This window comes from Bombina bombina, chromosome 6 (assembly GCF_027579735.1).
Source record: "Bombina bombina isolate aBomBom1 chromosome 6, aBomBom1.pri, whole genome shotgun sequence".
NCBI lineage: Eukaryota > Metazoa > Chordata > Amphibia > Anura > Bombinatoridae > Bombina > Bombina bombina.
Window position 1 is genome coordinate 1119642075 of NC_069504.1, and position 25539 is coordinate 1119667613.

General features: G+C 44.0%; 1 protein-coding gene across 1 annotated transcript in view; it reads left to right on the top strand.

The window, feature by feature from the left end:
• Positions 1-25539, top strand: part of IRAG2 (inositol 1,4,5-triphosphate receptor associated 2) — a 530761-nt gene that overhangs the window by 406705 nt on the left and 98517 nt on the right. The window contains exons 26-31 of the mRNA XM_053719704.1: positions 5087-5191; positions 7056-7096; positions 13502-13553; positions 15562-15619; positions 15866-15893; positions 18810-18950. Of these exons, the coding sequence (XP_053575679.1) occupies positions 5087-5191; positions 7056-7096; positions 13502-13553; positions 15562-15619; positions 15866-15893; positions 18810-18950 (425 nt within the window). The remainder of the gene's footprint in view (positions 1-5086; positions 5192-7055; positions 7097-13501; positions 13554-15561; positions 15620-15865; positions 15894-18809; positions 18951-25539) is intronic.

A 25539-nucleotide genomic window follows, 5' to 3' on the forward strand; every position in this document is an offset into this window, starting at 1 on the left:
AAGTGTTCTGTACCTTAGGAGTTCAGGATATTAAGGTTTCTAAGGATAAGTTTAAGAAAGTGTATTTGAATGTTAAACCTACTGATAAGTCTCCAGAGGATTTTTCCAGTTCCAAATGATATCTCTGAATTTATTTCTATAGAGTGATGTATGTCAGGTATCCTTTTTAATCCTGCTTTAAAATATAAGATGTTGCTTCCCTTGCCTGCTACTAATACAGAGCTTTGGAAAACTATCCCTAAAGTGGATGGGGCGATTTCTACTCTGGCTAGACTTGCTACTATTCTTCTTGAATATAGTACCTCTTTTGAAGGCCATATGGATAGTCTTTCCATAGAAAGGTTGTACAGCAAGCAAGTTTTCTCTTTAGAAGACTGAGCGTGGTTAAATTAATAACCACTAGGAGTTGTTAGGATTCAGCGCTCATATTATTATATCATTTAACACCGGTGTAACAGTCTGATTTGCCGGTGATAGTAAGGTACTATAGAGCTCCTGAAACAGTCATACCTGTGACTCGGCTAATGTTATTTTGTAAAAATGAAGTGGCTTTTTGTTGTTGGTTAGATTGCCGGGGTGGCAATATGGTTCCCCAGCAGTAATTGCAAATTGGGTAGCAGCCACTCTCTAAAAAAGCCGGTCTAATTATGAGTTCTGGTTCTCCTTTTAATACATATAATAACGGCTATATCCTAATAGATAGCCTTTATGGTTTTTAACATAGCACTAATCGAAGCTAGCAGCTAAAACACAGGAGCTTTTTTAACTATATGTAGTTTTCCGCTAATTTTAGCACTGTTTAATCAATAAATGTTAAGTTTTAATTTAGTGTAGTTTTTGTATACCTTGAGAAAGTTATCATTTCAATCACTGATTAGTCTTTTTGTAATACGTGGTTAATTCCAGTTCATTCACAAAGCTCACGAGTGCTATTCGTGTACAACTCCTAGTGGTTATTAATTTAACCACGCTCAGTCTTCCAAGTTGCAACTAAGTACACAGCACCGCAGACTCCAGTATTATATACTATTACATCTGGAAATTATCCCAGAAGTGCCATTGGTCTCCCCCTCTTTTCTTTTAAAGTTTTCTCTTTAGGCTGGCAATTAGTGTTTGCTTTTGTTACTGCAGTTTCTGCTCTTTTTGGTGTGAAGGTTTTCCAAGGTATCTGCTGGTGATCAGTTAAAACTCCTTAAGACAGCTAATGCTTTAATTTGTGATGCTGTTCTTCACATTAAGATCAATGCTAAGAATATGGCATTAGCTGTTTTGACAAGGAGGACCTTATGGTTGAAATCACGGTAAGCTTAGCTAACATGGTTTCTAAATCTAGGCTTTTGTCTCTTCCTTTTCAGAGAAAATTTTTGTTTGGGCCTGGTCTAGATGCTATTATTTCTGCTGTGACTGGTACAAAGGAGCTTTTGCTAGTTTTTCTTTATCTGGACGCCAGCCATAAGGGGGAGCAATAATATATAATAATTCTAATTTATAATATATAGGAATTGTGTGCCCCCCTGATAGCTGGCATCCAGATAATTGGAAAGTACCAAGTTTTTTTTTACATAAGATAAGAAGTCTAAGGGTAAAGCCAGGTCTTATACTTTTTGTTCCTTTAGTCAATCTAGAAACCAAAAATCCTCCTCCTACCACTCAAAAACAGGGTTCTTCCAGATTTTCTTTGAAGCCAAATCCCAACCAGAACAAGTCAAAGCAATACAAGAAACCGGTCTACCAAGTCCAGATGAAGGTGCGGCCCCAATCCAGAACCTTTTGGTAAGGAGAAGATTACGCTTTTTTCAGGGGGCTTTTCTGTTCAGAATCCATGGATTGTAAATATAGTTTCCCAGGCATACAGAATTGGTTTCAAATTGAAGCCTCCCAACCTCATGTTCTAAAGAATCCTGTGAAGGCAAGAGCCTTCTTTCAGTCACTCATCAATCTGGAGTCTGTGGGAGTAATAGTCCCAGTTCCGAGGTCAGAACAGCATTGGGTTTTATTCCAACCTCTTTATTGTTCCAAAAAGGAGGGAGCTTACAGGCCTTTTTTGGATTTAAAGACTTTAAACAAGTATCTCAGGGTTCCTTCTTTCAAAATGGAAACAATTCAGACTATTCTTGCTCAGCAAAGACAATTTATATCCGCAACAGATTTGAAGGATGCTTATCTTCATATCCCCATTTACAGGTATAATTATTGTCTAAGATTTGCATTCCTGGATAAGCATTTTCAATTTGTTGCTCTTCCATTTGGTCTGGCTACTACTCCCAGAATTTTTTTCAGGGTGTTTTGGTGGTTCCTTACTGCTAAATTTAAAGATGGAGCCTGTACCATGATATCGTCCAGGTATCTCATACTAACAGACTTATGTTGCTTCTTCCAATGCATTGTTAAAAAAATAATTTTCTAAAGAGTTCTCTTACTCCTCAATACAGAGTTACCTTCCTAGGTGTTATAATAGATTGTCTCCATGAGACTTTCCTTGACGGATCAGAGGAGGCTGAAACTTCTCACAGCTTGTGCAAATCTTCAGTTGGTTCCTTTTCTTTCTGTAGTTCTTTGTATGGAAGTATTATGTCTGATGATGGCAGATTCAGATGCTATTCTTTTTTCTTGGTTTTATGAGAGACCTCTTAAGCTTTGTATGCTTCATCAGTGGTGCAGGGATTACAGTCCGTTGTCATTCTTCTGGATTTTAGAACAAGATAATCCCTGTTTAGTGGCTAAATCAGTCCATTGTTCAAGGGGCATCCTTTGTCCATCCAAATTTGACTGTGATCATGACAGATGCAAGGCTTTCAAGTTGGGGCGCAGTCTGGGGGTCCCAGAGGGAACAGGGAGTTTGGTCTCCTCGGGAGGTGTGATTGCCAATAAATGTGTTGAGACTTCATGCAATTTTCAGGGCTCTTCTGTATTGTTCTCTTCTGAAAGAAGAGACTTATCTTCATTTGCCGTCAGACAAATCAGTCACAGCAGTGGCTTACATCAATAATCAGGGGGGAGCTCGATTCCCTGCTGATGAGGGAGGTGTCTCCAATTCTGGCTTGGACAGAGAACAGTTTTGTTCAATCTCTGTGATTGATATTCCAGGATGGCTTCTCAATTAAATCACAAGCTTAGTGGTGGTCAGTCAATGCCAAATCCTATTTGGGAACAGATAGTTACTATTGTCCAACAGAGTTTTGCACATTTTTTTTGCTTAGTCTTGTATTCTTCCATTTGTTCAAGCCATAACTAGTGTTGTCCTAGAGGCAGGAGTTCATGATAACATCATGCTGTAGGCTAGCCTGAAAGTCTGATAAGATGCTTTGCAAATACGTGGAATACACATGAGTTAGTGTATAGAGATGCACAAGACAGAGGTTGTTGTAGTATTCATGCAATGCACAGTAATCCACACCATAATCCATCCGTAGTTCCCTCCCTCTACTAAAGCGTAATTGGAAGAGATAGATCTCTGATAATTAAGTTGGGCTTCTGAGAGATACTGCTTTTGTTCATGTTGAAGGAATTTCACAAGATCTTAGTAAACAGATTGCAAAGATAGCTTCATATATTTTTAAGGAGCAGGTGTGTATGAAGGTGATGAATGTGGATACTTTACTTCTACCCATACTACTTTTACTCTACTTATGTTCCTTGTTTTACTCTACTACACACTTTGCATTTAGTGCTATGCTAGCTTCCCCATTGCTAACCTATGGTGTGGGATGGAGGAGGGGATTGCAGATAAGATGGTACGGAAAGATTGTATGGGTGGGAATTAAAATGTTACAAGGGGGTGAGACAATACGATAGTGGAAAAGGTGTTGAATAATTTAATTTGTATTGAACTATCACAAGCTTTTAATTTAAATGAATTCATTAAATTCTCTTTAAAAAAAAAATGTCTTGAAGTTCTATGTTCTCCTGTCAGTGTTGAAAGACGGGTTCTTTTAGTTATTGGCATTCCGTAATGTAAGTTATTTTGTTAAAATGGCTTTTCTATTGGCTTCCTGTTGACATTAGCATTGAATGAATTTCGTTATGAATACATTTCTTTATCGATTATTCTGAGTCAAACGAGAATTGTTTTTGCCAAAATTAACCTCACAAATAATCTGAAAACAATCTTCAGGCAAAAGGAATGTGTTGCCTGTTCATGTCTATTATGCAATACTCATTTAAAATATCACATCAAAATGGTGCTTATACTGTAAATGTAAAACTTATAAAAAGGAAAAGAGGGCTTTTTTGTGGTACTAAGTACCCCTAAGTACCCCCACCGCTGCCATCTCATAATAGTTAATATTTATAATCATCATGTAAATACTTTAGTATTCACAAGAGGGTCTGCAAAATGCATCAGACATTGTAAATAACATTGTGCCTTTGCTTTCCTCTAAATTACTGAGCACAATATATCAATCAATAATCAGTGAGTACTGGCACTTTTTTTTTTTTTATTACAAAAAAGCACAGTAAATTTAGTAATTCAACAAAGATACCAAAAGAACAAAGTACTCTGGAATATTGTTCTACATTGTATGCTCTGTTTGAATTTGCTTTTATAATAGAGTGGTCTCGCCACCAGCATCAAAACTGCGCTATTCCAGGATTTCTGCAGGAGGGAGGGAGGTCCTAATAGTATGGTGCTCCTATTATGGCCTGAAAACCTTTAATGACCAGCAATGTACAGGGTACATCATGGTCGTTATGTTACAAAGAGCATATACAGTTCAGTGCAATCAAATGTGCTATTATTCCTACTTCATTTCTTTGGCTGGACAGATAGCTCAGCATGCTAAGGCACTGTGGCTGAGCTGTGTAGCAACTCAAGGGTTGCAGGTTTGATCCCCGGCGAGGTCCACTCAGCCTTTCATCCTTTCGAGGTTGATAAAATGAGCAGCGCCTTGAGACCCTTACGGGTGATTAGCTGCGCTTTCCAAGTACCCAATACATACATACATTGTAGTTTTACATTATCCTGTACAGCAGTGGGTTAGTGGGAAATATCTTTATTCTAGGCATGTTGTCATTCTAAAATCTTAATTGGTCTGTCTGGTTGTGTTAGTGAGCAAGTGTAATTTCTGTGTATTTTCTTATTCAGAACCGGACACAGATTTGCTTGTAATGGAAACGAACCATGCTCCCTCTGAAGTTTCACCTGCAAAGGATTCTGGGGCAGAGTCATTAGAAGCCAAACTACATGAAGGTAATTCTAGTATGGTGCAGTGTGACAACCTTCTGGGTGTAATGAAGTGATCAAAAAATATGTAAAATCTAATGAATACTGATTCCAATATAAGTTGTGTTTTTTTTTTAACTTCTTGGCTGCTAGAGACTTATGCTGAGAGTGTTGATACTTAGTGTGTTGCTGACCCTTTTGCCAGTATGTGAGTAAGTCTGTGAATGTTACCCAGCTACAGACTTTTATTGCCTACTCAAGAGATCTAGTATGGGCAAAATAGGAGACTTTAAACTTATACCATATAAATGAACAATTTAGCACTGCATTGCAAAATAAATGTTTTCAAATAATTTAACACTGTTGTGTGTCCCTTTTTAAATCCTGAATGTACCGGCCTCTAATAGCAATACAGAATGGGCACAAGTCATTTATTTAAAATCCGTTTGCATAAGAAAACACCTGCACATAAAATAGAACAAAGCATTTAATTGTACCCCTTGCAAAGTCTTTTGACAGTGTTGATCTGAGTCCTTTCCTGTGAATAGTTAGGTTGAAATATAAATGCGTTACTGCACTGGTCTAGAAATCGCTCTGCTCCATGATCCAATTACAAAAATGGTCATTTTCATATTTAAAGGAACATAATATCTATATGCTAAATCATTTGAGGGAGTTGACAATAAAATAACATCTTAACATCTCTATGTAAAAATGGAAGATTTTACCTCAAAATTTCTTCAGCTCACAAGTGCTTTTCGAGCAGCTGCATGTTGAAGGCAAAAAAAAATAACAGCCAATCTGCTTCATCAGTGCTGATGTCACACTTTGTTAAACTATGATCTCATGGGATTTTACTTAAATCTTGCAAGATTTCATAGTAAATTTCCTTAAAGGGACACTGAACCCAATTTTTTTCTTTTGTGATTCAGATAGAGCATGACATTTTAAGCAACTTTCTAATTTACACCTATTAAATTTTCTTCATTCTCTTGGTATCTTTAGTTGAATGCAAGAATGTAAGTTTAGATGCCGGCCCATTTTTGGTGAACAATCTGAGTTGCTCTTGCTGATTGGTGGATAAATTCATCCACCAAGAAAAAAGTGCTGTCCAGAGTCCTAAACCAAAAAAGCCTAGATGCCTTCTTTTTCAAAGAAAGATAGCAAGAGAACGGAGAACAATTGATAATATGAGTAAATTAGAAAGTTGCTTAAAATTGCTGCTGTATCTGAATCACAAAAGAAAAAATGTGGGTTCAGTTTCCCTTTAAACTGAGTAGGGAAATTACATGACTTTGTCTGCACGTGCCAAATGCACCCTCCCTTGCAAGTCCCATGACTAGCATCCTGATTGGCTGCTTTAAGTCCTTTTTACCATGGGATGTAGTTAAGGATATTTGGAGGTAAAAAAAAATACTTTTTTACATATTTTTAGGTAGTATTTTTTTAGTCCACTTTCAAATGCTTCAACACTTTGGTATCAAGTCCCTTTTAGACAGATAGAAATGTAAAAATGAAATGCTCATGATTCAGAGCAAGTCATTTTAAAAACTCTTATTAACTGTATTCTCTTTGTATAATTTGTTGAAGTGGATCTCTAGTCTCAGGAGTGTACACGTGTCTGCACTATATGGCAACACTGTAACAATGTTATACATTGTTGGAAACAGTCGCAAAAAATGCTCAAGACGTAATTGTATATATTAGAATATAGTATGTTTTATATTTAAAATAAAAATTCAAGAGAAAATATTTTTTTTACAAACGAGAGAAGAGTTCTGTTTATTTACTTAGTGAAAACTTGGAAGTGGGTACATGGAATGATCTTCCAGATAATGTTATGGTTCTAGGACCATGATTAAACAAGGCTAATGACAGTTCTGCTATTCAGTGTCACCTGCAGGGTCTAATGAAGATGCAGTGAAGATTCTGGTGAGTGTTTATGGTTTAGTTTCTCTTGCTACTATTAACTCACCAGCATTTCCTCTACCTATATCCTGCTGTTCTTTATGATTATTTGGTGATAATTCAGTAACATTATTAAAGGGACATGAGAGACACATTTTTTCTTTCATAATTCTGACAGACATACAATTGTAAGCAACATTTCAATTTTCTACTTTCATCAAATTTGCTTAATTCTCTTCATTAAAAATGCATGCTATATCTGAATCATCTACTGCTCCTTTAACCCCCACAAAGATCTACTTAAACTTCACATGTCCTGAGGGGTCTTCAGCTGTCATTTAAGGGGTTAAACTTTCTGGGGAGCAGAGGCTTTCGCGCGCTCTCTCTCTCGGGAGCAGAGGTGCCCGCACTCTCTCTCTCGGGAGCAGAGGCGCCTGCGCTCTCTCTCTCTCGGGAGCAGAGGTGTCTGCGCTCTCTCTCGGGAGCAGAGGCGCCCGCACTCTCTCTCTCTCTCGGGAGCAGAGGCACCCGCGCGCTCTCTCTCTCTCTCTCGGGAGCAGAGGCGCCCGCTCTCTCTCTCTCTCTCTCTCTCTCTCTCTTTCTCTCAGGAGCAGAGGCACCCGCACGCTCGCTCTCTCGGGAGCAGAGGCACCCGCGCGCTCTCTCTCTCTCTCTCACTCTCTCTCTCACTCTCTCTCTCACTCTCTCTCTCAGTAGCAGAGGCGCCCGTGCTCTCTCTCGGGAGCAGAGGCGCCCGCGCTCTCTCTCTCTCGGGAGCAGAGGCGCCCGCGCTCTCTCTCTCTCGGGAGCAGAGGCGCCCGCGCTCTCTCTCTCTCTCTCTCTCTCTCTCTCTCGGGAGCAGAGGCGCCCGCGCTCTCTCTCTCTCGGGAGCAGAGGCGCCCGCACTCTCTCTCTCTCGGGAGCAGAAGCGCCCGCGCTCTCTCTCTCTCTCGGGAGCAGAGGCGCCCACGCTCTCTCTCTCTCGGGAGCAAAGGCGCCCGCGCTCTCTCTCTCTCGGGAGCAGAGGTGCCCGCGCTCTCTCTCGGGAGCAGAGGTGCCCGCGCTCTCTCTCGGGAGCAGAGGTGCCCGCGCTCTCTCGGGAGCAGGTGCCCGCGCTCTCTCTCTCGGGAGCAGAGGTGCCCGCGCTCTCTCTCTCGGGAGCAGAGGCGCCCGCGCTCTCTCTCTCGGGAGCAGAGGCGCCCGCGCTCTCTCTCTCGGGAGCAGAGGCGCCCGCGCTCTCTCTCTCTCGGGAGCAGAGGCGCCCGCGCTCTCTCTCTCGGAAGCAGAGGCTCCCGCGCTCTCTCTCGGAAGCAGAGGCGCCCGTGCTCTCTCTCTCTCGGAAGCAGAGGCGCCCGCGCTCTCTCTCGGGTGCAGAGGCACCCGCGCTCTCTCTCTCTCTCTCTCTCGGGAGCAGAGGCGCCCGCGCTCTCTCTCTCTCTCTCGGGAGCAGAGGCGCCCGCGCTCTCTTTCTCTCTCTCGGGAGCAGAGGCGCCCGCGCTCTCTTTCTCTCTCTCGGGAGCAGAGGCGCCCACGCTCTCTCTCTCTCGGGAGCAGAGGCGCCCACGCTCTCTCTCTCGGGAGCAGTGGCGCCCACGCTCTCTCTCTCTCGGGAGCAGAGGCGCCCGCGCTCTCTCTCTCTCGGGAGCAGAGGCGCCCGCGCTCTCTCTCGCAGAGGCGCTCCCGCTCTCTCTCTCTCGCAGAGGCGCTCCCGCGCTCTCTTGGGAGCAGAGGCGCCCGCGCTCTCTTGGGAGCAGAGGCGCCCGCGCTCTCTTGGGAGCAGAGGCGCCCGCGCTCTCTCGGGAGCAGAGGCGCCCGCGCTCTCTCGGGAGCAGAGGCGCCCGCGCTCGCTCTCTCTCTCGGGAGCAGAGGCGCCTGCGCGCTCTCTCTCTCTCTCTCTCTCGGGAGCAGAGGCGCCCACGCTCTCTCTCTCGGGAGCAGAGGCGCCCACGCTCTCTCTCTCTCTCTCTCGCAGAGGCGCCCACGCTCTCTCTCTCGCAGAGGCGCCCGCGCTCTCTCTCTCGCAGAGGCGCTCCTGCGCTCTCTCGGGAGCAGAGGCGCTCCCGCGCTCTCTCGGGAGCAGAGGCGCTCCCGCGCTCTCTCGGGAGCAGAGGCGCTCCCGCGCTCTCTCGGGAGCAGAGGCGCTCCCGCGCTCTCTCGGGAGCAGAGGCGCTCCCGCGCTCTCTCGGGAGCAGAGGCGCTCCCGCGCTCTCTCGGGAGCAGAGGCACTCCCGCGCTCTCTCGGGAGCAGAGGCGCTCTCTCGGGAGCAGAGGCGCTCCCGCGCTCTCTCGGGAGCAGAGGCGCTCCCGCGCTCTCTCTCTCTCTCTCGGGAGCAGAGGCGCCCGCACTCTCTCTCTCTATCTATCTCTCTCTCTCTCGGGAGCAGAGGCGCCCACGCTCTCTCTCTCTTGCAGAGGCGCTCCCGCGCTCTCTTGGGAGCAGAGGCGCCCGCGCTCTCTTGGGAGCAGAGGCGCCCGCGCTCTCTTGGGAGCAGAGGCGCCCGCGCTCTCTTGGGAGCAGAGGCGCCCGCGCTCTCTCGGGAGCAGAGGCGCCCGCGCTCTCTCGGGAGCAGAGGCGCCCGCGCTCTCTCGGGAGCAGAGGCGCCCGCGCTCTCTCGGGAGCAGAGGCGCCCGCGCTCTCTCGGGAGCAGAGGCGCCCCGCGCTCTCTCGGGAGCAGAGGCGCGCCCGCGCTCTCTCGGGAGCAGAGGCGCGCCCGCGCTCTCTCGGGAGCAGAGGCGTGCCCGCGCTCTCTCGGGAGCAGAGGCGCTCCCGCGCTCTCTCGGGAGCAGAGGCGCTCCCGCGCTCTCTCTCTCTCTCTCGGGAGCAGAGGCGCCCGCACTCTCTCTCTCTCTCTCTCTCTCTCTCTCTCGGGAGCAGAGGCGCCCACGCTCTCTCTCTCTCTCTCTCTCGCAGAGGCGCTCCCGCGCTCTCTCGGGAGCAGAGGCGCCCGCGCTCTCTCGGGAGCAGAGGCGCTCCCGCGCTCTCTCTCTCGCAGAGGCGCTCCCGCGCTCTCTCTCTCGCAGAGGCGCTCCCGCGCTCTCTCTCTCGCAGAGGCGCTCCCGCGCTCTCTCTCTCGCAGAGGCGCTCCCGCGCTCTCTCTCTCGCAGAGGCGCTCCCGCGCTCTCTCTCTCGCAGAGGCGCTCCCGCGCTCTCTCTCTCGCAGAGGCGCTCCCGCGCTCTCTCTCTCGCAGAGGCGCTCCCGCGCTCTCTCTCTCTCGCAGAGGCGCTCCCGCGCTCTCTCTCTCTCGCAGAGGCGCTCCCGCGCTCTCTCTCTCTCGCAGAGGCGCTCCCGCGCTCTCTCTCTCTCGCAGAGGCGCTCCCGCGCTCTCTCTCTCTCGCAGAGGCGCTCCCGCGCTCTCTCTCTCTCGCAGAGGCGCTCCCGCGCTCTCTCTCTCTCGCAGAGGCGCTCCCGCGCTCTCTCTCTCTCGCAGAGGCGCTCCCGCGCTCTCTCTCTCTCGCAGAGGCGCTCCCGCGCTCTCTCTCTCTCGCAGAGGCGCTCCCGCGCTCTCTCGCAGAGGCGCTCCCGCGCTCTCTCGCAGAGGCGCTCCCGCGCTCTCTCGCAGAGGCGCTCCCGCGCTCTCTCGCAGAGGCGCTCCCGCGCTCTCTCGCAGAGGCGCTCCCGCGCTCTCTCGCAGAGGCGCTCCCGCGCTCTCTCGCAGAGGCGCTCCCGCGCTCTCTCGCAGAGGCGCTCCCGCGCTCTCTCGCAGAGGCGCTCCCGCGCTCTCTCGCAGAGGCGCTCCCGCGCTCTCTCGCAGAGGCGCTCCCGCGCTCTCTCGCAGAGGCGCTCCCGCGCTCTCTCGCAGAGGCGCTCCCGCGCTCTCTCTCTCTTTCTCTCTCTCTCTCTTTCTCTCAGTAGCAGAGGCACCCGCACGCTCTCTCTCTCTCTTTCTCTCTCTCTCTCGGGAGCAGAGGCACCCGCACGCTCTCTCTCTCGGGAGCAGAGGCGCCCGCTCTCTCTCTCTCTCTCTCTCTCTCTTTCTCGGGAGCAGAGGCACCCGCACGCTCTCTCTCTCTCGCTCTCGCAGAGGCGCTCCCGCGCTCTCTCTCTCTCGAGCAGAGGCGCTCCCGCGCTCTCTCTCTCTCTCTCGGGAGCAGAGGCGCTCCCACGCTCTATCTCTCTCTCGGGAGCAGAGGCGCTCCCGCGCTCTCTCTCTCTCTCTCTCGGGAGCAGAGACGCTCTCTCTCTCTCTCGAGCAGAGGCGCTCCCGCGCTCTCTCTCTCTCTCTCTCGGGAGCAGAGGCGCTCCCGCGCTCTCTCTCTCTCTCTCTGGAGCAGAGGCGCTCCCGCTCTCTCTCTCTCTCTCTCTCTCTCTCTCTCTCTCGGGAGTAGAGGCGCTCCCGCGCTCTCTCTCTCTCTCGGGAGCAGAGGCGCTCCCGCGCTCTCTCTCTCTCTCTCTTTCGGGAGCAGAGGCGCTCTCTCTCTCTCTCGGGAGCAGAGGCGCTCCCGCGCTCTCTCTCTCTCTCTCTCTCTCTTTCGGGAGCAGAGGCGCTCTCTCTCTCTCTCTCTGGAGCAGAGGCGCTCCCGCTCTCTCTCTCTCTCTCTCTCTCTCTCGGGAGTAGAGGCGCTCCCGCGCTCTCTCTCTCTCTCGGGAGCAGAGGCGCTCCCTCTCTCTCTCTCTCTCTCTCTCTCTCTTTCGGGAGCAGAGGCGCTCTCTCTCTCTCTCTCGGGAGCAGAGGCGCTCCCACGCTCTCTCTCTCGGGAGCAGCCTCTTTAAGCCTAATTGTACTTTTCATAGAGAGAACTTTCCTGAAATATCAGTCTGATCCCACCTAACAGGCGCTCCCACGCTCTATCTCTCTCTCGGGAGCAGAGGCGCTCCCGGGCTCTCTCTCTCTCTCTCTCTCTCTCTCTCTCTCTCTCTCTCGGGAGCAGAGGCGCTCCCGCGCTCTCTCTCTCTCTCTCTCTCTCTCTCGGGAGCAGAGGCGCTCCCGCTCTCTCTCTCTCTCTCTCTCTCGGGAGCAGAGGCGCTCCCGCGCTCTCTCTCTCTCTCTCTCTCGGGAGCAGAGGCGCTCCCGCGCTCTCTCTCTCTCTCTCTCTCTCTCTCTCTCGGGAGTAGAGGCGCTCCCGCGCTTGCTCTCTCTCGGGAGCAGAGGCGCTCCCGCGCTCTCTCTCTCTCTCTCTGTCTCGGGAGCAGAGGCGCTCCCGCGCTCTCTCTCTCTCTCTCTCGGGAGCAGAGGCGCTCTCTCTCTCTCTCGGGAGCAGAGGCGCTCCCGCGCTCTCTCTCTCTCGGGAGCAGCCTCTTTAAGCCTAATTGTACTTTTCATAGAGAGAACTTTCCTGAAATATCAGTCTGATCCCACCTAACAAGGTCAGTCCAGCCCAGAGATACCAGACAATTCTCCTCTGAATCAGCAACATGGCAACCCCAGATGATCATTTCAGCTGCTCCCAGGTGGTAACTCACCATAGAACAAGCTGCTGAGCTGCTGCTCATTTCTGGTAGAGCACTTCTCTCTTTCTGTATGTATTTGTATTATGACTCTGGGGAAGTCTCCCTAAGGGTGATGGGGGAAACCAGACATGGAATTTTGGCTGCACCTCCCTGACAAAGCCCAAATGCCATGTCCCTTATACAGAGAGGGATTGATTGGTATTTCGGTGCTGGACTGACCTTACTAGGCAGGATCAGACTGATGTACTTCAGGAAAGTTATTATCTGCCAAAAGCACTATTGGGCTAAAAGAGGCTGCTCCCAGGTGGTAAAATCACTATAGAACAAGCCACTGAGCTGTTCGTTCCTGAGATAGCCCTTCTCTCTCTCTCTGTGTGTGTGTGTGTGTATTTTTACATTTTAAAATTCCCCCTTTATTTTTTATTTTTTTTACGCTTTATCACAATCATTAAAGTTTGTGACTTCTATGTATCTTTTAAACATGGCCAATAACTGCCCCTCACTACTATGTCTGACCTGATTTAAAGGGACACTGAACCCAAATTTTTTTCTTTTGTGATTCAGATAGAGCATGCAATTTTAAGTAACTTTCTAATTTACTCCTATTATCAAATTTTCTTCATTCTCTTGGTATCTTTATTTGAAATGCAAGAATGTAAGTTTAGAGGCCGGCCCATTTGTTTGTGAACACACTGTGTTGTTCTTGCTGATTGGTGGATAAATTCACCCACCAATAAACAAGTGCTTTCCATGGTCCTAAATCAAAAAAATTAATAGGAGTAAATTAGAAAGTTGCTTAAATTTGCATGCTCTATCTGAATCATGAAATAAAAAAATTGGGTTCAGTGTCCCTTTAAGATAGGAAATAAGTCTCGTTCTCAGTAATGTTTTTATAATGTGCAAACTGTGAATCTGTTACAGAAGTGGCTACTTGCCAAGTTTTATGGGTATTTGTTTGAGATGTTTGTGTCAGGATTTGTAGGATTTTTTTATGTATTTATTTTTTTAATTGCTGATGTGTATATTTTATATTTAACAGGAAGATACAGATGTGAAATCTGCTCAAACCTCTGTACTGGTTCCCCCTGAAGGTAAAATTATCACTGAGCTTTATTTTTATTTAAAGGCACATTAAACACTAAATAAATCATTTCTTGAATGATGTATTCAGAACAAAGATAAGCCTGAGTATATTTTTTACTTGTATTTTTAAAAAGTATATTAGTTGCCTAAATATTGTAAAAATAAGTCTAAAGTTGATTTTCATAAAGTAGTGGGTGCCGCCATATTGTAACTTAGGTTAAACTGAGGTCAATTAGGGATGGGTATAAATGGCTTACTAAAGTGTGCAACCAATGGCTGTGTGGAATATAGCTGTGTCTGCACTTACATGTTGAACATGAATTGGAAAGTCCACAATATACAGAATTAAATTACAGGAAAAGAGAATACAATAATGAAAGTATATTGTAAAGTTGTTTGAACATGTAAATATATTAATATCTTGTGGTGTTTAATGTCCCTTTAAAGCTATAAAGGAAACAATTTAATATCATTTATTGGGTTTCTAGTATTAGACTATGCTATATAGCAAGATTGTCCAATTTTTGCTCCAGAGACAACATGCCCTCACTTCCCTCCACACACCTACTCTACCAACCCCCATTAAGAACACACTGTTTGCTGCTGGCTATTTTGTGTTCCCTGTATGCTTGTGGCATTTTTTTTAAAAAACTATTGATTTGTTTTAGCTTTTTTTTTTTTTATACTGAAATATGTATTTTTGCTTTAGTGTAAGAGGGCTGTTTTCCAGGACACCACTGTCCAATAAGGATAGGTATTGTCAGCAGAATCTGAACAATATAAACAGTGAATTGCTAACTGTGCATATAAAGTGTTTGTGGCCACAGAATACTAACTGAAAGATTTGAACAAATTTAATTTAGTTTGATGTTCAGCCATGAGGCATAATCCCAGCGTCATGAAAACCTTATGATTTTAGTTGCAAGGGGTTAACTTCTTCTTTGTGCCTTCCTGTCATAAATAGTTTTTAAGTTCCACTTGACCAAATGGTATTGCATATCTCCAGAGTATTGAGGCACAAAGTAAAAATGTCAGCACAAGTGAAGTTATAAAATCCAGTGTCCTCCTACCCAACCTAGGTGAGGTCAATAGGAGGACACTTGTACAAAGACATGATTTCATCACATATATAACACTAGATGATGAAACTATTACAACCATCTCATATTTTGTATCAAACTAATTCTAATGATGTCAAGAGTGGTGGGGGGGGGAGATTGCTTATCTGTGTATATGAGCTAGATATACATAAAAGTTATAAGGTATTATATAATTTCAGCCAAGGATTCAGAGCTTTATGACATGTTGTAAAAGAGATGGGTGGATTTTTCCCTGGCCCCTCTGGAAGGAGGTTTGGTCAAGCAATCTGATATCAGAGAAGATGTATAAAACTGATTCTAACAATATAAGTTGGTCATTCTACATGGGAGCTTGTGTACCAGCAGTGTGAGTGACTATCTTTTCTTGCCAATCTCCCTGCCGCAGACATCTAACCTAGTACAGTATTGGGTTCTCTTATTTCTTCTTTTTATTTTAAAAACGGTTTGCTTGTGTATAACTATATTTAACATATTTTCTTAATATTGCACTGTGACTTGTTTTTTGTTCATAATAAATATTCCTTTATGAGAGGCTGGTAGTATTAGTAATGTGTTTTTAGATTATATTTTGCTAAATTGTATTTCTGGGAAGGACACAGCAGTAGTTATTTTACAAAATGTTCTAGTTTTGATGCACTACTGTAAAACAAATGTAAGTTAATGTTGGTGACCTCAGCAGTGACACTTGTGGTAAATTGAAAATGGTAGATAATCCATAAAATAGATGATTTTGCTTTTTAGGCAGATCAAATGACAAGATGATAAAATGATTTGGGCCTTAAACACATTATAGCCAGTTTTATATCTGCTGCTAAATGTCCTATTTCTGCAACACCTCACAAACTGCTGAGTATCTCTGCCCCAGTCTCAGAACCTGTCTGTTTATTCTCACTGATTATTTGTTACTTATTTCTAGAAAGTTCCATGCCAGCTGCTGAACAAACAGCTTCTCTGACATCTAATCAAGAAAATAAGTAAGTTTAGGCCCTTTGTTATGGGATCCATTTCATTAGAGCAATTTGTTTTCAGTTTTATTTCTTGTACTGGTCTTGAGAATGGCAAAGCCAGTGGTTGGTGGATATGGATCTATTCCACTCTTGATTGGTTCACAGCTGATGTCCTCCTCAGGAGATAAAATGATTTGTTAATTTAAAGAGTATTTGGTTTTTTACACTGGGCTATCCCTTTAAGCATTTTTCATTTGTTTTTTTCTTTTGCAGCATCACAAGTAGTGAGAAGGAAATGGAGGTGAGTTCATTATTGCTGCAAATTCTAGATGTTCATATCTGAGCTGCAAAACTATATCATAAATGGGCAGCAGATATGTAATTTCTTCTTCTCGGCTAATGTCTGTATAGAGATTACTGGACCCTGCTACTGAGCCTTCTACTGTGGGTTCTCACTCTCGTGCCCGATTCTCAAACTCACCGGTACAGAGAGAGACCTTCAGCTTATTCTACTGAACAATATAATGTAAAGTAACAGTCTCCTTCACAAAAACACAATTGGTAAACGCTCCTTAAAGAGAAACACTGCTTAAAAGACCAGATTAACAAAGTCATAAACACTGTCCTGCACATTTTGCTTTAATTCACTTCCGTTTCGAGCCATAAGTGTATTTATAAAATAAAAAATAAGATAAATTGCCAAACACATAATACGTGCATATTCTACACCAATAGAAAACAAAGGCTAAGTGTGAAAACCATGCAAAGATGTTTTTTGTTTTTTCTTAATTTAAAGGGCCATAATACCCAAATGTTGAAACACTTGAAAGTGATGCAGCATAGCTGTAAAAAGCTAACTAGAAAATATCACCTGAACATCTCTATGTAAAAAAGAAAGATATTTTACCTCAAAAGCTGTTAAGTAGCCACATCCCATTGTAAAGGACTTCTAAGCAGCAAATCAGTATGTCTGTCCCGGGACAGCTAAGGGGTTGAGCCTCGTGCACTCTCATGTTAATTCCCTATTCAGTTTAAAGGAAGTTTACTATGAAATCTCATGAGAGTTAAGTGAAATCTCATGAGATCACAGTAAAAGAGTTCATGACCTCAGCACTGCTGATGCTGATTGGCTGCTGTTCATTTCTTCATTTTTTTATTTTTTTTTTACCTGCAGCTGGGCAGCAGCTGAGTATAACTTTTTACACAGAACTTACTCTGCTGAGCTGAGGAAATTGTGAGGTAAAATATCTTTTTTACATAGAGATTCTCAGGTGATATTTTCCTGTCAGCTTTTTACAGTTATACTTCATCAGTTTCAAGCGATTTAGCATATGAGTATTATGTCCCTTTAATCAATTTTTAAATGCAAAATCATATCCTTTTTTTCTGTTTTTATATAAAATAGTTTTTGTGAAATTGCATACAGTTCAGGATACATAACACAATTACAAGCCATCAAAACACAATGAAACCTTAAAGAAGTAATGAAGTTCTGGTTGGCAATGATCAGACGTTTACATGATCTAACAAAAGGCAAATAAATGTTCCAGTTGCTCAGATAAGATGATGTGGCAACAGGCGGCACGTGCATAACCTGTAATGTGACACCCTTTAGCATATGCAGTACGTATTCTATGTAACTAAAAATGTCACAATGAGCTGGAGATCAAACAAAATATATTTTTTATATTTAATAATAAAAATGAGTGAAAATGTTCCTATGCTTCAGTTGTGGGTAATTGTTGTTGCTGGATGCTCAGGTGAAGAATCAGTGCCATAAAATGAACGTAGATATTCTCTGTGCGCGACTCTCTTGACTGTCTACTACAGAGCTCCAGCATGTAGATAGCGAAGTTGTGTACCATTACTTACTATGAGGCTGACACCTACACGTGGTTTTTGAATAGCAATGCCAGACAATAGCCTGAGGTATGAACCATTGCACGCCCATATTGTTTCCTGCAACATTCAGCACATCTGGAGAAGTGATCCTGGTTGAACTGATCAGTGGTTTTGTTGTTTCACCTGTGCGCAATTAAACCCACTAAACCTGACCTGTTCGGACAAGTACTCCCTGCCCACCGCAATAATCATACTGATCTGATTTTTATTATTTTATAATCTAGAAGTATTAGGTGCAGCAGTTTACATACTCTTCTTGCTACCGTCAATTAGCTCTTTAAAACACAACTTTTCTATGTTACCAGAGATAAGTTTCTAAACAGGCAGACGGTCCTTGGTTACTTGGGAATTTATTATGTAAATTCTCCTCCGAGACGCTGCACGTTAGCCCAACTAGAGTGATGTCTCTTTGCTAAAGATCTAGTTAATGATTGGCAAACATTTTTGGTTATGGAAGGTAAAGTTACCTCTATGTCTAACAAGCATAGCATTATGGCTGAAAAATCAATATAAGTTTAATTCATCATTTTATATATGGTATAGTATATATCAAGTTATTACCTTTAGAAAGTATTTTCTTTACGTCCTCTAATTCAACCCATATATTATTATTTTTATCCGCTCTTGATCACGTTTTTTTTATGACCAATTGACATTTCGGTTGTTAGGCGGCCGTCCCTCAGCGTCATCCGCCCCTCTACTCATCTGCGCATGCGGTATTAAATTTATTAACACATTACTTACCATGCGCATTACCGTTTTGCGCATGCGTATTACTTTCAAGTAAGGAATCCGTTAAATAGCAATCTATTCAGCTGCTGTCTGTCTCATATCAAATAGTAATGAATGAATAGAGTAATATTCATTCAGTACTATATTGCAATGCAAGTTAGCATGTGAGCATTTGGAAATCGTGAATGGTGATTGGCCCATGTAGAGGCTGAAGCGTGAACGCACATTTTACAGATGCAGAGTGCGGATGGGACCGCTGAAGATGTAAAAAAGATTAAGAAGACGGAAGTAGTGTTTGGGAGGAGTCTTGAGTGAAGCGGTAGGGATTTTTAACTATAATTTTTAATGACAAATATAAAGTAATAAAATAAAAAACTTAGCGACTAGATTAGGGTCAAATGGATAGATGCTAGGTTGTGTCGAATAGTGTAAAACTTTACCTTCCCTTTAAGTTTTTTAAATTTAACCTTAAACCAGAAATTTTAATTTGCTGACGCACACAGTATCCCTGTGAGGCATTTTTTGTTATTGTGCATTGGATATCTGCAGAAAATCAAATATATGGATATCCCTTATTTTTTAGACTGAGTTTCTTCGTTTGTCACTTGGCTTTAAATGTGATTTATTCACGTTGGATAAAAGGCTCCGTCTAGAGGAGAGATCACGGGATTTAGCGGAGGAAAACCTAAAGAAGGAAATCGCAAGCTGCATAAAACTGCTAGAAGTAAGTTTATTTTTTCTTTTCTTATTGGCCATTTGTACCTGCATCTTTCAAGATCCTTACAGGACATAAGTTTCTTGATGATGAATATAAATGTGCAGCAATTAAACATGGTTACATTGTTTTGTATGAAAAAAAGGTAAAGAAAAGGTGATTTTAGGGACAGTCTACCTGGAAATTAAAAAGATAAGCCCTTATTAACCATTCCCCAGTTTTGCACAACCAATAGTGTTATATTAATATACTTTTTACCTTCATGATTACCTTGTATGTAAGTCGCTGCAGACTGCCCCTTATCTCAATGCTTTTTGCAAACTTGCATTTTAGCCCATCAGTGCTGGTTCTCATATAACCATCATCCTTCTCCACGGAAGTGAACACATTGTTATCTATATGGCACACATGAACTAGCAGCGTCTGGCTGTTTTGCAAGATTTAAAAAGCACTGAGATATGGAGTGGCCTGCAGGGGCTTATAAACAGGCAAATCAAGCAGACTGCCCCTTTTAATTTAATGTGAAACTAATGGAAGTAGATGATTGTGTACAATTGGGTTACAGGACTTTGATGCCCCGTTACTTCCGGGAATTACCCTTCCCTGCCACTAGGAGAAAGCAAAGATTTCCAAACCCCAATAGCTCTATAAAACCCCTCCCAGTCTTGTCTTTGCCTCTGCTGGAGTAAGGTGAAGAATGAAGATGTGCATTTGATTCTTCAGTGAGAGGGGTTCTCACATTGTTGAGGCCCATTTCCCCTCAGACTGCAGTTCTTAATGGCGGGATGTATTTGGAGTATGGGTAATTACATATTTTTCACCTGTGGGGAATTAGTCACAAGCCTTTCTCGGGTGTCGCAGGGACTTGTCCTTTGCCTCTTCCTGTTGGATCATTGATTATACTCCTATTCTAGATCTGCTGCTGTTATATCACAGCTCTGGTTTAAGTTTCCTACTGATTTCCTCCAGTAGTAGGGTACCTATTGGTAAGTATTATATTTCTATTTGGCACTCTATAAGCTTCTTAGGTTATTTTATTATATGTTCGTTATATGTATATAGCCTTGGGACAGTAATATATTTCCTTCCTTAAGGCAGGGAGAGTCCATGACTTCATTCCTTACTGTTGGGAAATACAACACCTGGCCACCAGGAGGAGGCAGACACCCCCAGCCAAAGACTTAAATATCCCTCCCACTTCCCCTATCCCCCAGTCATTCTTTGCCTTGCGTCACTATAGGAGGTGGCAGAGAAGTGTCAGAAAATTTGGATAGTCCTGTAATGGGTATGTTCCTTTCAAGAAAGGACTGGAGTTTTAAGTAATCATGTCAACCCCTCAGTGAGAGTATTGATGAAGGTTAGAGATGCAGATGCAGGGAATTTTTTTCTGCGAACCCATCCAGACTGTCACTAACAGCTCTTGTGCAATCAGTGTTGACGAGTTTCACTGCTTGCTGATACACACTCAAGTCCATGTCAGAAGCGCTGCTGCAAAACTGTCACACTTGAGAGGCTGTGCCTGTTCCACAGCATGGATCCTGGAGGGTAAGACCGTTTTTTTATATATATACACTTTAAAACACTGTACAGGGTCACAGTGTGACTCCTTTATACCTTGATAGGATCAAGGGTTAATATCTCCTTCAGGGAGATTATTTGAACAGCTTGGGGATTTATATCTGCTTAATATGAGTCTTTTTGGGCTCACAGACTGTTTTTTTTTTTGGCTTGGAACAAACGGGTTTCACTTTCGTTTTTGATGTGTTGCGCAGCTCATAATAACTTGGCACCCTTTTTCGTAGCAGGCCTGTCTTGCGCACCACGTGACCGGGTGCTCTCTCTTTCATTTCCCAAGATCCTGCTGGATCATTCCGGAGGAGAGCGTTTTCACTGTTAGCTGTCTGGGTCTAGGAGGTGGTGAGTGCCCCAGCCATTTGGAGTATTCAGGGGGCGTTTTTTAAATAAAAGAGTTTCTTCTTTTTTGTCCTTCTGTGGGTATATACAAAGTTATGGAGGACTCTGATACTACATTAGAAGGTTCCGCTCATTTTATACTGATTAATAATTCCTGCTTATATTGTGAGGAGGCTGTGGTTTGCCCGCCTGCTCGATTTTGTTCCATTTGCCTAAACACTGTTCTAAAGTCTAAGAAGGGAGACAAGCCTCCGAATACTCATAGTGCTATTAGCCCTTCTGAGCCATCTACTTCTCAGGAATCTGGGTCCCGAGAAATTTCTACTTTCTACATCACCCACTCCACATGCAGTTCCCCGCGGGTCAACTAATCCTCCATCTAGAGGGGGCCTTTTTCTGTCAGACTTTACCGCGCAGTTACAATCATCGGTGTCTGCGGCCCTGAGTGCCGTTCCCTGCTCTTACAAACACAAGAGAAAGGTTAAACATAGTTCTCCTAACCTAGAGTCATCAAACTATTTGTCGGATTTAGCTACTATATCCCAGCTATCAGAGGATGGGTTAACATCTGTAGCTTCAGAGGGTGAACTTTCTGAGACTTCAGTTTCTAAACCTCCTTCAGTGAAGGAGCCCTCCTTTAGATTTAAAATTGAGCATCTGTGTTTTTTCTTAAAGGAGGTTCTGTCTATGCTAGAGGTTCCAGAGGCTAAACTCCCTGAGGAAGCTAAGATCCCTAAATTAGACGGGGTTTATGAAGATAGGAAGGTCCCTCTGACTTTTTCTGTGCCAGTTAAGATGGCGAACATTAGTAGTAACGAATGGGAAAGAGTAGGAACTTCTTTTTCCCCCTCATCTAATTTTAAAAAATGATTCCCGGTCCTTGACTTTCAATTAGATTTGTGGGGCTCTATCCCTAAGGTGGATAGTGCTAGCTCTATGCTTACTAAGCATACTACTATCCCTTTGTAGGATAGTTCTTCTTTTAGAGAGCCTATGGATAAGAAAATGGAAACTTTTCTGGTGAAGATGTTTCAACATACAGGGTTTTTATTTCAACCGGCGGCAGCTGTAGCAGCTACCTACTGGTGTAACACTGTCGGAGCTCAAAGAGGTGGAGACTCCCCTCAAGGATATTCAGGAGAGAATTAAAGCACTGAGAATTGCTAACTCTTTCATCTGTGACGCGAATATGCAGATTATTCGCATAAATGCAAAGGCTTCTGGCTTTGCAGTTCTAGCCCGCCAGGCTCTCTAGTTGAAGTCTTGTTCTGCGGATATGACTTCTAAATCCAGACTCCTTTCTCTTCCCTTCAAGGTGAAGATTTTATTTGGTCCAGAGCTTTACTCCATTATCTCTACTGTTACCGGAGGGAAAGGTGCCTTCCTACCACAGGATAAGAAGAATAGGCCTAAGGGATGGCAACTGTCTAATTTTTCATGCCTCCCCTGCTGACAAGTCACAACGACAGCAGTACTTATCCAAGTCCGAGCAGCCCAAGAGTTCTTGGAAGCCAGCTCACTCCTGGAATAAGTCCAAACAGACTAAGAAGCCCGCCGAGAACAAATCTACATGAAAGGGCCTCTCAAACAGTTTATTGCTGCTCTTATCAGAAAGCCTGTTTAAGGTTGCACAATCTTTTCTATTTTTCACAGGTCCATAGGAGGAAAGAGTGCCTTTTAAACTCTGTGAACTGCCTGCTGCCAGGCAGATACTTTTATGGTAAGTGCTATGTTATTTTACATGTTTTATTATCTAATATGTATTTGTGGCACTTAAACAGTTAATACTGTTTAGAGAGAGGGCTGTAATGCAGGGCACTGACGAGGTTTATTTTATAGCTCAATGCGGTTTGTTACTTTGTGAGCGAGTGGCGGTTTGTCTGTTTATTTTTGAACAATTTTTTACTTGGAGGAGTTTGTCTGGCCGGGAGGAATGTTACGCCTTTGGTGGGTGGGGCTTGCTGAGGCGGTAGTTTTTTGCGCGTTTTCTCTTTTCCCTTTTCCGGAAGTGCCAGAGAGATTTTAGTGTGGCTCTGGGCTTTGTGCGAGTGGCGGTTTTTCTGCAGAGCGGTTTACAGTCCAGATCATTTTTGTTTCTCTCCGTTTGATCAGCAGGTTCAGGTAGGCACTTCAGCAATCTCGCTGAGCTGTAGAGGTGCCTATATTTTTTTGTTTGCTTTATATAAGTTGAAGTCTCTTGTCATTTTATAACGTTACTTTATCTCTTAAAGGGGTAGTAACGTCTTTTTGGCTTCTTCTTATTAAAAGTTTAAATAAATTATTTGGGCTTTATTTTTTTGTATTTAGATGGACCAAGAGGCCCTGAAAAATGTTACGTGCACTTTGTTTGGGGGCTAATATGGAACCACCTATACCTTTTTGTTCCTCTTGTATTAAGAGAACATTACATTACAGGGATACACTTTTTGAGTCTGAGCCATCATTATCTAAGGAGGATGCTGTTCAGGGGCCTTCTGCTCAGGCGCAGCTTTGTCCTCAGTCATCCCTATCCTTGTTTGCCTCGCATGTAGTGCCCAGCGTTTCCTCTCATACTCCAGCTGGAGTTTCTTTGCAAGATATGGCTATTCATATATCTTCTGCGGTTTCTGAGACTTTATCTGCTTTCCCTATGTTGCAGGGGAAGCGTAAGAGGAAGTTTAAGAATTTAGAGGCCTCTGTCAGGAGTGGCTATCTCTAATGTCTCTTCTCAGAAGTCTGAGGAAGAGGATTCTTCTTTAGCATCTGAAGGTGAGATTTCAGATTGTGATGCTGAGGTTGTTTCATTCAGATTTAAGCTTGAACACCTCAATTTGTTACTTAAGGAGGTTTTGGCTACTTTAGATGATTCTGATTCTACGGTCGTAGTGACTCCTAAGAAATCTAGTAAGCTTAAGAAGTATTTTGACATTCCTTCTGTGGTGGTGTTTCCTGTTCCTGACCATGTTCCAGAAATTATTGCATGGGAGTGGCAGAAGCCTGGGATTCCTTTTCTCCTTCTCCAATTTTTAAGAAGATGTTTCCTATTGCTGATTCTATTATAGAGTCTTGGCAAACTGTTCCTAAGGTGGAAGGAGCTATTTCCACTTTGGCTAACAGAACTACTATTCCTATTGAGGATAGCTGTTCCTTTAAGGATCCTATGGATAAGAAGATGGAAGCTTTACTTAAGAGGATGTATGTTCACCAGGGGTTGCAATGGCAGCCTGCGGTGTGTTTTGCTACTGTCACTAGTGCGGCAGCCTGTTGGTTAGATGCGTTGTCTGATTCTATTCGGTCAGATAATCCTCTTGAGGAGATTCAGGATAGGATTAAGGCTCTTAAATTGGGGAATTCCTTTATTACTGATGCTTCTCTTCAAGTCATCAAGTTGGGTGCAAAGATTTCTGGCTCGTAAAGCTTTATGGTTGAAGTCCTGGTCTGCGGATGTTTCCTCCAAATCTAAGCTTTTGTCTTTTCCTTACAAGGGTAAGACCTTGTTTGGACCGGGTCTGGCTGAGATTATTTCTGATATCACGGGAAGTAAGGGACATTTTCTCTCTCAAGATAAGAGAAATAAACAAAAACGTCAGAGTAATTTTTGTTCCTTTCTAAACTTTTCAGCTAAGCCTTCCCCCTCTTCTTCCAAGCAAGAACATTCTAAGTCCAATCATTCCTGGAACAAGGGGAAGCAATTTAAGAAGCCGGTTACTAACTCTAAGACAGCATGAAGGGTCTTCCCCTAATCCGGGAGCGGATCTTGTGGGGGGCAGACTTTACAAGCTAGAGTACAAGACTTATCCTCCTAGAGGCAGGTTCCTTCTCTCCAGGTTATCTGTAAACCAGATAAAGAGAGAGGCATTCTTACGTTGTGTCCAGGATCTTTCCAATATGGGAGTGATAGTTCCTGTTCCAATTCAGGAGCATGGTCTGGGATTCTATTCCAATCTGTTCGTAGTTCCCAAAAAAGAGGAAACCTTCAGACCTATTTTAGATCTCAAGAGTGTGAACAAGTTTCTCAGAGTTCCGTCTTTCAAGATGGAAACTATTTGTGCCATTCTTCCTTTAGTTCAGGAGGGTCAGTTCATGACCACAGTGGATTTAAATGATGTGTATCTGCATATTCCTATCCACAAGGATCATCACAAGTTTCTGAGATTTGTGTTTTTAGACAAACTTTTTCAGTTTGTGGCTCTTCCATTCGGTCTTGCAACAGCTCCCAGAATGTTCTCAAAGGTCTTGGGAGCATTATTGGCGGTGCTTCGGTTGCAGGGTGTTGCAGTGGCGCCCTATCTGGACGATATTCTGGTTCAGGCGCAATCGCTTCAACAAGCAAGCCCCCACACGGAGATATTGTTGTTTTTTTCTGCACTCCCACGGTTAGAAGGTGAATTGAGGAAAAAGTTCCTTGATTCCAGCTACAAAAGTGGTATTTTTGAGAACCATCATAGATTCCCTAGAAATGAAGATTTTTCTGACAGAAGCCAGAAGATCAAAGATCTTCAGCTCTTGTCTTGCTTTTCAGGCCTCTCCCCGGCCGTCAGTGACTCAGTGTATGGAGGTTATTGATCTGATGGTGTCAGTTATGGATATCATTCCATTTGCTTGGTTCCATCTCAGGCCTCTACAGTTATGCATACTCAGACAATGGAACGGGGATTATGCGGCTCTGTCTCCGCAAATTTTTTGGGATCAGAAGACAAGAGAT